This window comes from Astyanax mexicanus, chromosome 23, assembly GCF_023375975.1.
Source record: "Astyanax mexicanus isolate ESR-SI-001 chromosome 23, AstMex3_surface, whole genome shotgun sequence".
Lineage (NCBI taxonomy): Eukaryota > Metazoa > Chordata > Actinopteri > Characiformes > Acestrorhamphidae > Astyanax > Astyanax mexicanus.
Window position 1 is genome coordinate 23,441,732 of NC_064430.1, and position 12,873 is coordinate 23,454,604.

A 12,873-nucleotide genomic window follows, 5' to 3' on the forward strand; every position below is an offset into this window, starting at 1 on the left:
TGTGTGTATGTGTGTGTATGTGTGTGTATGTGTGTGTATGTGTGTGTGTGTGTGTGTGTGTGTGTGTGTGTGTGTGTGTGTGTGTTTGCGTGTGTGTGTTTGCAGGTGGGAACCGCGTCCCCGTCCTGCAGCGCTGCGTCCAGCCGGAGGACAAGAGAATGAGGGATGAGAGGGAGAGGAAGGAGCAGGTGGGGGAGGGGGGCATTGTCGGCACGGCAACCGGCCGGAAACGCCCGCTCAGTCTGGAACCGAGCCAAGGCCACCCTGACTGCACACACTCAGCCGAGGAGAGAGAGAGAGACGGAGAGAGGGAGAGAACGAGGGAGAGAGATGTAGCGGAGGACGAGAACACCATACCGGCTAAAAGATCCCGACTCATTCCAGGTACATTTCTCTCTCTCCTCTCTTTATTCGCTCTTTCTCTTCATTTTTTTCCAATATAATAACTTTTCACTTGGTGATGTTGTCACACCTAATAATCACTACATTGTATTTCCCTCTTACAAATCGCAACTTTTACAACTCTCACCACTCTTGTCGCTCTCACAACTCTCTCAACTCTCACCGCTCTTACTATTCTCACTGCTCTTACAACTCTCACAAACCTAACCACTCTCGCAACTCTCACCCATGTAATGACTAATAATGTCTTAACTATTGTCAATTAATTAGTTTAGACATTTTTTCGTAAGTACTGTTAATTAATGTACTATTGTTATAATGTGTATACTGTGTGCACTCTAAAACATGTCTTTATAACACACACACAACCCATATACATCACTCTCGCTCTTTCTCGCTCTTTCACTTTCGCTCTTTTTCTTTCTGACTTGGATAATTTTTTTCCAATTCATACCAATTTGTGTTTATAGAGGTCACATGTTCTGTATAAATCCCCAGGTGTGTGTGTGTGTTTGTGAGTATGTGTGACCCTGGCTTTGTGCTTGGGCTAAAGGCTGTTTTCAGTCTGACATCAAAACCGTCTTTGTGTAGCTCTGGCCTTTTCAGAACTCCCTCAGCCTACAACTGTATGTGTGTGTGTGGCCATATGTAATTTTATTAATGTTGTGGGTTGTGTGGTGTTGTCCAAATTAAGAATCCTGTCCGCGTTCTTGATTAGAGTTTTTTTATTTATTAATTATTTGTTTGGATGAGGAAACTTTATGGTTAAACTTATATAATACACTTTTTATCAGCCTTGACTTGTTTGTACTTTTATATTAAAACATTTATTCATCTGCATCAAAATAGAAATTCCATTGTATGCCTAATAAATATATATATATTTTAATTACTCAGTTAAATTAACAGATATAAATATTTATTTTCGTTACTGTATAGTATAGGTTTAGTTTAAATATTTTGTTATTGAATTTTGATGTCTGTCATGTTGAGGGAAGTGGCTCTGAAAAACAACTAAGGTGATGCAATTAAATTAAACTAAACTTACCTAAATGTGTAATCACCGTCATATGAAAACAGAATACCTAAATCAACTCAAATATGTTTTTAACATTGGTCATTTTTACCTGTTTAGCGGACGTCTGGCGCCAGCCCTCAGAGCAAGAGGTGAAGAACCTGAAGGTGTGTATCGAGCTCACTGGCCTGCGGCTTAGCAAACCCCGGCAGCTCCAGAACCTGCAGGAGCTGTGGGACCGCCAGGGGGCGCTGTCCCGGGAAAAAACCTGCCCCACCCAGCCGAACCCCTGCACTCCACACAGCGTTCCCTGCGGAGAGAGGAAGAGCAGGACAGGTGGAGCAGATGAGAAGGGATGGGGACGGAAGGATCTGGGATATACTGACATCGAAACAGGTAAAGAATTCGGACATTTGCATCAGTTTGAGGGGTCATATGGTGAGCTGGTGAACTAATCTGCTGGAATAGGATGCTACTGTGAGTCCAGATAGAATTTTCCCTGGAAAACTGCAGAGCTTTGATATCGAAGTGTAAACTGGGTTTGAAAGTCGTAAAGAATTCTCTTAACTCAGAAACTCAAGATTTTATTCTTTTCTAGGCAGAATTTTGTCACGTGTGCGTTTTTGCGTGTGTGTGTGCATATATGTGCACGTCAGCATGCAGGGACACGCCAGTTTAGCCCTGACTCAGCCGGTCCTGACACTGTGGGTCGTGTCTTAAACGATGTGCCACCTATGCTCCCTACACCCTTAACCTATGCAAATCTGTGTCCCCATTTACTTCCACTGTTTGGGAGTCCTTTAAGGGAACAATTTGGTAAACAATCAAATGAGCATGATTGATCACTAATCCCTGATGCAGTTTTTGAGTGAAGATGTTCGGTATGAGATGTGCGATTCTTTAGTTATGAAGGAAAGATGCTAGGCTAACTTTGGTCATACGAATTGCTTCTCTTTCCTGGTTGTTTTACGAAATCAAAAGTAGCTAGGCTAAGTAGCTACTAAGTCAGATTGGTGGTTTTAAGCAAATAAGTGAAGATGTTTGAGCATGTATGGACCAGAATGCAGTCTGTTACAAGTCAGGTGTTTGTTAGAAATGTTAGCATCTACTTGGATCTAAACAAGCCCATGTTAGATGTCAAACATACCTTGGCTGATCAATTGAATCTGGGGTCGGGGATAATCGTGTTCATTAAATATTTCCTGTAACCTTTCTGTTAAAAAAACTGTTGTTCTGCTGTTCTGGATATGTTAGCTATTCGCTATTCTGGAATATAAACTCCTAAATAGCATAACACAAGTGTACATGCTCTGAAAACCAAATGAATTCAACCAAATGAACCAAGTGTGATGTTCCTCTGAACTTTTTAGAGGTGGCGTTGGGTGATCTGAGGTGCTCCAAACAAAGGGAGAGAGGGGACTGATGGGAACGGATAAACAGGGATGAATGAAGGACGGGAAGAGTGGGTGTGAGGGGAGAGGCGGGCGGGGGAGGGAGGGAGGGTGGGAGTGGGTGATGCGAGGGAAGGGGATGGAGGGATAAAGAGCGCGAGAGGCAGATTAGCGAAGAACAGAGTGCTTCTCTCTCTCGCCCTCGCGCCTCTCTGCAGCCAACGGCCTGCAGTAATGAGTCCTGCTGACTGACAGCAGCTCCACACACACACACTTGTGCATGCTCTCGCACACTCTCTCTCTCTCTCTCTCTCTCTCTCTCTCACACACACACGCAAAGCTATTTGCACAGTTGTGGAATCTCATGGCTCATTGGGCTGAGGCATGCGTTGTCTGGGCGATGGTGTTACGACACCAGGAGTGTGTTTGTGTGTGTGTGTGTGTGTGTGTGTGTGTGTGTCCGTCTTGTCTGCTGGATGTTGCACAGGCATTTTCTCAAGACTGCAGTAAGAGAGACTCTTTTTTTTCCCTTCTTTGCACTTATTTCACCAGTATTCTCACTATTGCTCTCTATCTCTTTCTTAATTTCTTTCTTTTTTTCCTTTTTCTTTCGCTTGCTTTCTCACTTTCTCATTTCATTTCTCATTCTCTGACTCTTTCTGTCTCTCTTCTCTCTTTGTGCTGTCTCTTACTCTTGCTTTCTATAATTTTTTTCTATCACTCACTCACACTCCTTCTTGCTCTTGTTCCTCTGTGACTCGTTCTCCTTCTCGCTCTCTCTCTCTCTTGTGCTCTCTCTCTCTCTCCCTGTCCACTCTCATGCTAATGCGAGTCTAATGTCCCCCAGATGTCCCTGTCAAAACCTGTCTCACACTATTACACCACACTCACCCTTTTATCATATGCCAATACATATACACACATATACATACACACACGTGCGCAAGTTCAGGCACTCACACACACACACACACCGCAGACTAATTTGTGATGTGTGTGACTGGGTGTGAGAGACGAGACGCACGCGCCAGCCATGCAGAACTCTCGCAATCAGCCTGGGGGCGTGTGTGTGTGTGTGTGTGTGTGTGTGTGTGTGTGTGTGTGTGTGTGTGTGTGTGTGTGTGTGTGTGTGTGTGTGTGTGTGTGTGTTTGTGTGTGTGTGTGTGTGTGTGTGTGTGTGTGTGTGTGTGTGTGTGTGTGTGTGTGGTCTAGGGTTGCAACGGTATGAGATTTTCACGGTATGATAACCGTCTCAGAAAATACCGCGGTATCACGGTTATCACGGTATCACAGTTTGTTACATATATTATTAAACTGACCCTTAAAGAAATGACAACAAAGGTTTTTTGTTCAATTAACTATTTATTGTAGAAACCTGGAACAATTATAATTTAATGTCTCCTTAAAAAAATAAGCTGTACACCATCAGGTGAAGGAAATTCGTTTTTTCCACTACTCTTAAGGGCATTAAGAGTGTATATAAAATATATATATATATATATATATATATATATATATATATATATATATATATATATATATATATATATATATATATACACACACGTTACACACATTACATGTCCTCTAAGAAGTAAATATTCTGTATTTAAAATATTCAGTACAATTATTTAAGTTTAAATTATTTAATATCTGATAAACTGAGCCTGGGTCAGTGTCTGATCAACAACTGTTGTAAACGTCCGTTTTACTGCCAAGTTGGTATATAACCAGATACTGCAGAAAGAGGGGATTTATTTCTGACATGATCCTCACAATAGAGATTTCTATTTTAAGGCTTTCACAGCGAGTCTGGTTTTAACATATGAAAAACAGGCACGTCAGAATTTGAAAATGAACGCATGTAAATGAATGGCGTCTTTCACATCCAGTCCGGCCAGGACCTTTACACGGACACGTGAATCCATCGTAGCACGCACTTCACGCCTGTACCTGCGTGCCCAAATTTCGGATAACTCAGCGCTTTTGCGGGCGCTTACCGCATGGGTTGTGCACGACTACAAAGAGGTTTTATTTAGGTTCAGAGTAAAATTATAAACTAAACACATACTTTGCGCTGCACGGCGGGGTGGTGTTCTCGGAGATGGGAGAACAGGTTTGACGGATGTCCTTTAGCTGTGACTTTACGGCCACATTGATTATAAATCGGATAACCATCCTCGGGTGCGTTCGGCGGGTCTCCGAAATAATCCCACACTGCTGATTTTAGTTTAGCCTTTTTTTAGGCGGATGGAGATTTGTTTAGTCTGATGCACTTTCTGCTGTTCTCACCGCTGTGTGCTGAGGAGCTGAAGCGGAGCAGAGTTGCGCATGGGCGGGTGAGTTTCTCCGCTGGCTTGCCTTTTACCGGTAATAAGCAAACACACACGGTATGATAACCGTGCATTTTAATACCATGGTATACCGTGAAACCGGTTACCGCTGCAACCCTAGTGTGGTCTCAGGGGGTCGCTGGGACGTAATTAGCCTGTTGGAAGCAAAGCGCTTTCCATCGTCTGCCCAGAGGGAGAGTTTGTCTCCTTCACACCCTCTCTCTCTTCTTTCTTTACTCTCTTTTTTTCTCTTCCTCTCTCTCTCTTTATCTATCTCTCTTCTCTTTCTTTTCTTTCTCTCGCTCCCTCTCTTTCTCTCTCGCTCGTGCTCTTGCACTCTCGTGCACCCACGCGCTCTTGTGTTTGTGTCTGTGTGAGAAATTTCCCCTCCGCTGTCGGGCTCACGCCGTGCCTTCAGCGAGAGACGGATCGAGTGTGTGTGTGTGTGTGTGTGTGTGTGTGTGTGTGTGGCTGAGGGTGATGAATAATGGAACAGATGTGGAGCGCAGGTCTCGCTCTGTTTCAGCTGAGCTCCCCTCCGCGCGCTCTCGCTCCCTCTCTTTCGCGCTCTCTCTCTCACTCTTTTCCTTTTGCTCTCTTTCTCTCTCTACATATCCCCCTCTTTCTCATCTCAGTCTCTTTTGCTCTGTTATCTTCTCCCCTCCTTCACTTCTCTCCCTCTTTCTCTCTCTTGCCCTTTCTACCTCCTTCTCTCATTCTCTCCAACTCTTATTCTTTTGCTCTATTATTTTTACCCTCTTTCTTCCTTTTGCTCTCTTTCTTTCTAAATATCCCTCTGTTTCTCGTCTTAGACTCTCTTTTGCTCTCTTTCTCTCCCTCCTTTTTTGTCTATTTCTCTCCATTTTTTCTTTCTTTCTTCTGTCTTGACCTTTCTGTCTCCTTCTCTCCATCTCTTATTCTCTTTCTCTCTCTCTGTCTCTTATTGCTGTCATATTGGGATGTATTATGCAGCGATACAATCATATATGGCTTCTACAGTAAAGCCCAGGTACACACACACACAGCAGCCTCCTGCGTGTTCTGTTCGTTAGTGGGACGGCAGCTCTTGATGTAACGAGGCTCCGTCTGCCTGCGTTAGCTAACGAGACCCTCATCGAGCTGCACTCTGCGTGTGCGCGCGCGGGCTGGAGCTCGTGTGCATAAGGGTGTGTGTTGCTCACGAGTATACGTAACATTCTCTCTCTCTCTCTTTCTCTCCCCAGCTCCGGTTCTCTCCGGGCTCTGTTCTCCGGACTGTAAGCCCCTCCCCCCCTCCCGCCTCTCGGATAAGCGGCAGCGGCTGAAGGAACACCGGCGCGGCGGCCTCTCGCCCGACCTCGATGACGAGCTCGCGCCCCGCCTGCTGCGCCACGGCGACCTCGAGAAGCCCAAGGGCAAGCGGCAGTGCAAGACCAAGCACATCGGCCACCGCGAGCTTAGGATGCTCGCGGCCAATGAGGAAAGCCCTGAGCTTAGCCCCGCCCACCCGCTCAAGGTGAGTTGTGAAAACACAAAACAAAAAAAAAAACACTTTACATTTTTGCCTCTGTATGTAGGCTATATAAAAGATACATGTGTACACACATCAAATATGACTTTCAGTTAAAGTCAGTGTAAAAAATGTAAAAAAATATTTCATTTGGAGAACACAAACAATCCAGATTCAAAAATTTAGATTTTGGACGTATTTGTGCTCCAGTGGTTTTATATACATACATTAAATATAATTTCTTATACTAAGTTAAAACAAATGCATGTAGTTATGGCACGTTTGTAGTCTGTATAAGTCAACAGCTAGAAAGTAGAGCAGTAAAATTCAATTTAAACATTTTTTGAAAATCTCATGTAATCTTTAATTTTACCATTACACGGAATTTCTAGAGTATAGCAATATTTTTTTTCTCTTAGAAAAGCTAACTTTTTAATACGACTAAACAAATTTTAACGTAGTGGTGATTTTTGGATGATACATTATAAAACGTTTTGATTTGACGCGAGGTTTTGAGTTGACACACCACGTTATCTGGTACGACGTTCACGCAGCTGTGCAAGTGTGTGTGTGAGAGAGTGTGTGTGTGGTATAAGCTGGGGAAGTTCTGCGTTCTTTCTTGCTTTCCTTCAGAGCTATTTTGAGAATCTGTCTCCAATCACAACAGCGTTAATCTCCCAATTAGGAGCCGGGCGCTCCTCTCGCGCGACTCAGCGGTGACCGGCCCGTCTGTGTGTGTGTGTTTTGTGTGCGCGCGAATGTGTGTGTGTGTGTGTCGAGAGCGTGACTGCTGTGACCTCTTCTTGCACCGAAACGCAATCTCCCAATGGAGGGAGGGAGAGGGGGAGGGTGAAGGCCGTCTGAAGTGGACTCTCGTTCTCTCGCTTGCTCTATTTTCTCTCTCTCTCTCACTCTCTCTCTCTCTCTCTGTCGCATACGCTGTTTCCCTGCCGGCACACATACGCTCTCCCTTCTTGTTCGTGTTCTCTCTCTCTCTCTATTTCATTTTTTCATTTTAAAATAGCCTTATTGGCATCAAATGCAATTAACAACTTTTGCCAAAGCAATGAAACAAGTAGTTAATATACAAAAGGTCAAAAAATAACACATCTTACATATGAAAGTAAATCATATACATACATTTGAAAAAATAGATAAATCAGTAATATATCAATAACAGTGTTATATGTTGTAATTATTTAAAAAGAGTGAAAAGTGGTTGGACTGTTGTTTAATCTGATTTCTGTGATGTAGAGCTCTCTCTCTCTCTCTCTCTCTCTCTCTCTCTCTCTCTCTCTCACGCGCGCGCTCTCTCTCTCTCCGTTCCCCCTGCAGAGCGAATGTTTCCCTCCTGAAGGAGATTCTTTAAATGACTCACGCACTAACGGCCCACGTTTATTAATACACACGTGCACGCAGGCAAGAACGTGCACCCGCGCGCACTCTCTATCACACACACGCACGCACAAGCCGCAACTTGATGTAAATGATTACAAGCCTGTAAATCATCAACGTACCTCCCCGTGACCCCGCTCGGCACTGGGACTGATGCCTCTCCCACGAGTCTCGTGCACCGCGAGCTCCACCGGGTCGGTGTTTTTGGACTAAGCCGAAGTAAATTGCTTTTGCGCATTTCGGGGAAAAAATAAAAAATAAATAAAACAATTGGTGGCTCAAGGAGGTATGGGCTGGGGTTTTAATCACCTCCAGCGCAAGCAATTTATTCAATCAGTCAGTAATCAGTACAGGAGAAATGGAAAAAAACACCGGTAGCTTAGTTCTTCAACAAACAGCTAAATTTAACTCTATAGCTAGTCATAGGCTTTTCTTCTGTTCTTTCCCCATTAGTGTTTTTATTAGCTTTGTTTCTTGCTCAACTAAGCTATAGCTATAAAAAGTCCAAGTATATCTTCTTTAAGTTGGCTACGTTTACTGTTAAACTATATAACTAAAGTGAGTCACTGTTTATTTCTCTCGTTAGCTAAAATAGTTGTTCTTATCTACTAGCTAAGAAATTAGTTAGACCTTTGAACTAAACCAGCACTGTTTCTAACAAAAATAAGCTATAGCCGTAAGTTGGCTACAATTATTGTTGTTGACTAAACAGAACCATCGGAATCTTATTTTGCCCCGACTGCAGCCAAAAAACCTAGATTTTTACATTCCGTGAACTGGGTTTGAAAACGTCATAATTGTAGCCAACTTGATGCATGACAAGTTATTCTTACTTGCTAGCTAAGGAATGGTTTGGCCATTGAATTTAAACTTAAGCTCAAATAAGCTATAAACAGTAGTTGTAGCCCCTACGGTGGCCGAGAAAGCCCAGCGCAGTGTAGCCCATGAAAAAAGATGAGCAATGGCTGCTTATGCTCAACTAGATAGATCTGTTTAGCTATCGGTACAAAAATGAAAAAGTAGCTAATATGATACAGCAAATATTGCTAGTATTTACTTTACTCTATTTAAGCTATTGCCAATAATGCCCAACTACCCCAGCTAGCCACCAACGTCAATATACGTTAATTTCAGTTTAAATGTTGGTTCTAACGTCAGATGATTTTTCACGTCAGGATAAGGTCGTGCCTGCAGGGAGTTAATTTTGTTTAGATTAACATTATTAACTAACAAAATGATAAGCTATGCTTAATTTTGCTCTCTTTCAGTTAAATATAAGCAGTGGTTGGTGTTAATTGGAAAGAAATCTAAGCTTGCAGTAGCTAGCTAGGTTGAGCTGGGTTTTAGTTTGATGTTTAAGTGTCAGATTGATGAAACCGCTGGCTTCTGGCAGGCCTCATAATACAAACTCTGACCTCCTTTAGCTTTTGCGAAAAGGACAAAAGCAGTTTCATTCGGCTTAGTCCGATAACACCGACCCAGTTGATTACTGACTAAAAGCACTGCGAGCGACCAGACCAGACCCTACATCATGATTAGCTATGCTTATAGCTACCTGTCCTGGCAGTCGAAACAAAATTTATTATTATTTTTTTACTTTCTGGACCCAGTATATCCTCTTTAAGTTGGCTACATTTAGTGTTTAACGATATATAACTGATGTGAACTTATAGCTACCAAGCATCGCTAGTCATTATATATTTCTCTCGTTAGCTAAAAATAGCTACTGGATAACTAATTAATATAGATAATCATAGCTTGTCCTTGAAATTAGCTACACTTCTGAGCTAAACAAAACTAAGCTATAGCCGTAAGTTGGCTACAACTATTGTTGTGGACTAAACAGAACTATACAGCCAAAAATCTTAGTCTTTTACTTTCTTGAACTGGGTTTGAAAACGACGATAATTGTGGTCAACCTGAAACATAACCTAAGACAAGTTATTCTTACTAGCAAGCTAAAGGCTTTAGGGATGGTTTGGCAATTTAAAATAATTTACAAACACGAATTAACAGTAACTAAACTAAATGGCTTTTCATAGCTCAATTAATCTACAACTAATCTGGGTTTGACAATTAGCTAAAGAAACAGATTAGTGGTGAAACGTGTCTAGCGTTCACGCTTTTCTGAACGTGCCAAATTTTAGGAAACGTGGCCTGGTCACGTATGTGATTGACCCTTTAATAGTTCACTAGTTTTAGTGGGAAAAGAGGAAAATCTCCTATTTCCCCGAACTGCGCAGAGCTAGTTCCAGGTTCCTCGGCGCAGACGGCGCTGTCTGGAGCCTAGCGGGATTGCTGGCGTTCCGCTGGCTCGAGCTGAGCGCGAGCGCTGTGTTCGTGCAGCCAGGAGCGGAAGCTGTTCTCCCGGAGCGCCGCCACGTAACGAGCGCAACCTTCGCTGTCTCCGAGCAGGGCTGTTACGGGGCTGGGCTGGATTTGTGTGTGTGTGTGTGTGTGTGTTGACAGCTGCTTTGCTGTGGAAGTCCTCTGGGGTGGGCGGACTCCCAGCCCTCGCTCTGCTCGCATGATCTCACTGGCCCACTGCCAGACACACACACACACGCATAGCGAGCACACACACACACACACACAGCGCGCGCACACACATTTTCCATTCGCCCTCCTTTCTTCCGCCCTGCTGGTCTCCACAGATAGTGAACGTGAGAGCGCGCGGGTGTGTGTGTGTTTCCTGTTTAGCTTTCCCTGGCAGAGCGCGCATGCTGATGGAGAAACGTCCGCCGCCGATCTGCGGCTTTCCATTTATCGCACATGTACACACACACATACAGAGAGAGAGAACACTCATGCTCTGTGCTGTTATTGGCCATTGTTTGTGCGCGCGTGTATGTGTGTGTGTGTTTACCACCCCCCCCCCCCCCCTCACTCACCCCCCCTCCCTCGTTTGCTTCAGTGGTTTATTCTGACAAACACTTATGGATATAAATGACTGTATATGTATGTGTGTGTCTCTCTGTCTGTCTGTGCGTGTGCGTGTGTGTGTGTGTGCGCGTGCCCGCAGGTTGCGAAGCACTCTCCGTCGGACTGCCTCGGCCCCCCTCCGGTCATCCAGCGCACCCCCTCGCCCTCATCTCCCGCCGCCCCTCCCTCGCCCCCCCTCCAGCCTGCTGCGGCAGCGGCGCTGGTTGCTGTGGTCACCCCAGCGCCCGCCCTGGTGCCCTCGGAGCCGCCTGCCAGCCGCCCCATGCCCCCTGAAGCCCGCCGGCTCATAGTCAACAAAAACGCCGGCGAGACCCTGCTGCAGCGCGCCGCGCGCCTCGGCTACGAGGTAAGCCGCTTTCAGGCTTTTGTGTTTGTGTGTTTGCATGTTGGTATTCCTAGCTTTACGAGGACCCAGCTTGTTTGCGTGCTTGCCAATGAAACCAAGCATTGTAAATGTGTAGTAAATGTTTAGAGCCCCGTGGGGGTTAGTGGATGTGAATGTGGCATGGCTGTGGGGCACTTTATTGGAAAACATTTTTATCTGGTGCTTAAGGGGGACTGAATATGTATGTTTCTATTTGGTGCATTTTGGGAAGCAAATGTGAATGTGTATTTAGAAGTTTATTTTATTCAATACAGTACTTTATTGTGAATAGATTCCTCGGGATAGGCTGTGGGATGTTGAAAGGGGCACTTGGGCACTTTTTGACTTATTAAACAAAAATAAAAATTTGTATATATAACTATTCAGACTGGATCAGTTTTTATTTAGGGAGGTAGATCAATGATTTTTCTTCACAAGAGCATGTCAAAAAAATATGACATTTGCACTAGATAAAAAACTCTCAGTATGAAAGACTGGGATGGGAGCAGCTACTCGATTTAGGCACTGCCTTCAAAACGACTCATGATGATGAGCAATATTATAACCAGAGTTCATCACAGAATTGAAAGACTTGAAGGTATCTGTCTTTTTGCAATCTTTTGTACTTTAGAAAACTTCTTTTCTACAGCAGTTGAGATAATGTTTACCTACGTTTAGAATCGTTGCTGACACAGAAGCCTTCAATCCAGGAAAAATGACTGACCTGGTGCTTTCTTTACGAAATTACGAGGAATTACTGAGGTAATAAATACTTTACTCCACCTCCCTTAGGTAAAACTAATCCTGTCCGAATAGGGCTTAGGAAAATGTAAATGAGGTCAAAGCTGATGTTTGGGATGCCTCTGCGGTTATGGTTTGCGCGTGCTCAAAGAACAGAAGCGACCGTACAAATGGCCCGTTAGAATAGGAATACAAGCTCCTGTGCGTGGTGTGTGTGTGTGTGTGTGTTTCTCTTCGCGCTACCTCGCTTCCTTGTAGTCTCCCCCTTCCCTCCTCCCTATGCGCTTCTGTCTGCGTCTCTCTCTCTCGCTCTCTCTCTCTCTCTGCGGCTGGCTGCCTCCTCTCGCGCTCCGTTCGCATCTCATTAATTCTGCGTGAGACGGAGTGTGACATGTGAGAGCCCCTGACAGGCACGGAGCGATCGCTTAGCGCTAGCGCGCGCACACACACGCCCCCCCCCCCCTCCTTTCTCGCGCACACCGCCTCTCCCTCCCTTTCCTTTTTATATCGCGCGCTGTCTCGTCTCTCCCTCGCGCTCGCTCTACCCTTTTCGCTTTCGCTCGCGCGCACACACATAGGCACGCACACACTTTCACTAGCGCACACACATAACGAGCCGCGCTCTCCCTCGCTCTCTCGCTCGCTCGCGCTCTCCCCGGCTCGCGTTTTTTTGACCTCGCTCTTTCTCTCCCACTCGCGCGCCGGAAATTTTTAACCCTTTCCTTCCTCCCGCTCGCGCTGGCTCTCTTTTTCTCGCTCGCGTTTTCTTTTTCTCGCTCGCGCTGTCTCGCTCTCCTGTT

General features: G+C 44.7%; 1 protein-coding gene across 2 annotated transcripts in view; it reads left to right on the forward strand.

Annotated features, from left to right (window-relative positions):
• Positions 1 to 12,873, forward strand: part of bcor (BCL6 corepressor) — a 54,268-nt gene that overhangs the window by 20,164 nt on the left and 21,231 nt on the right. For both annotated transcript variants that reach the window (XM_022665429.2, XM_049471092.1), the window contains 4 exons: positions 106 to 384; positions 1,538 to 1,813; positions 6,365 to 6,636; positions 11,048 to 11,314. In XM_022665429.2, coding sequence (XP_022521150.2) covers positions 106 to 384; positions 1,538 to 1,813; positions 6,365 to 6,636; positions 11,048 to 11,314 — 1,094 coding nt within the window. The remainder of the gene's footprint in view (positions 1 to 105; positions 385 to 1,537; positions 1,814 to 6,364; positions 6,637 to 11,047; positions 11,315 to 12,873) is intronic.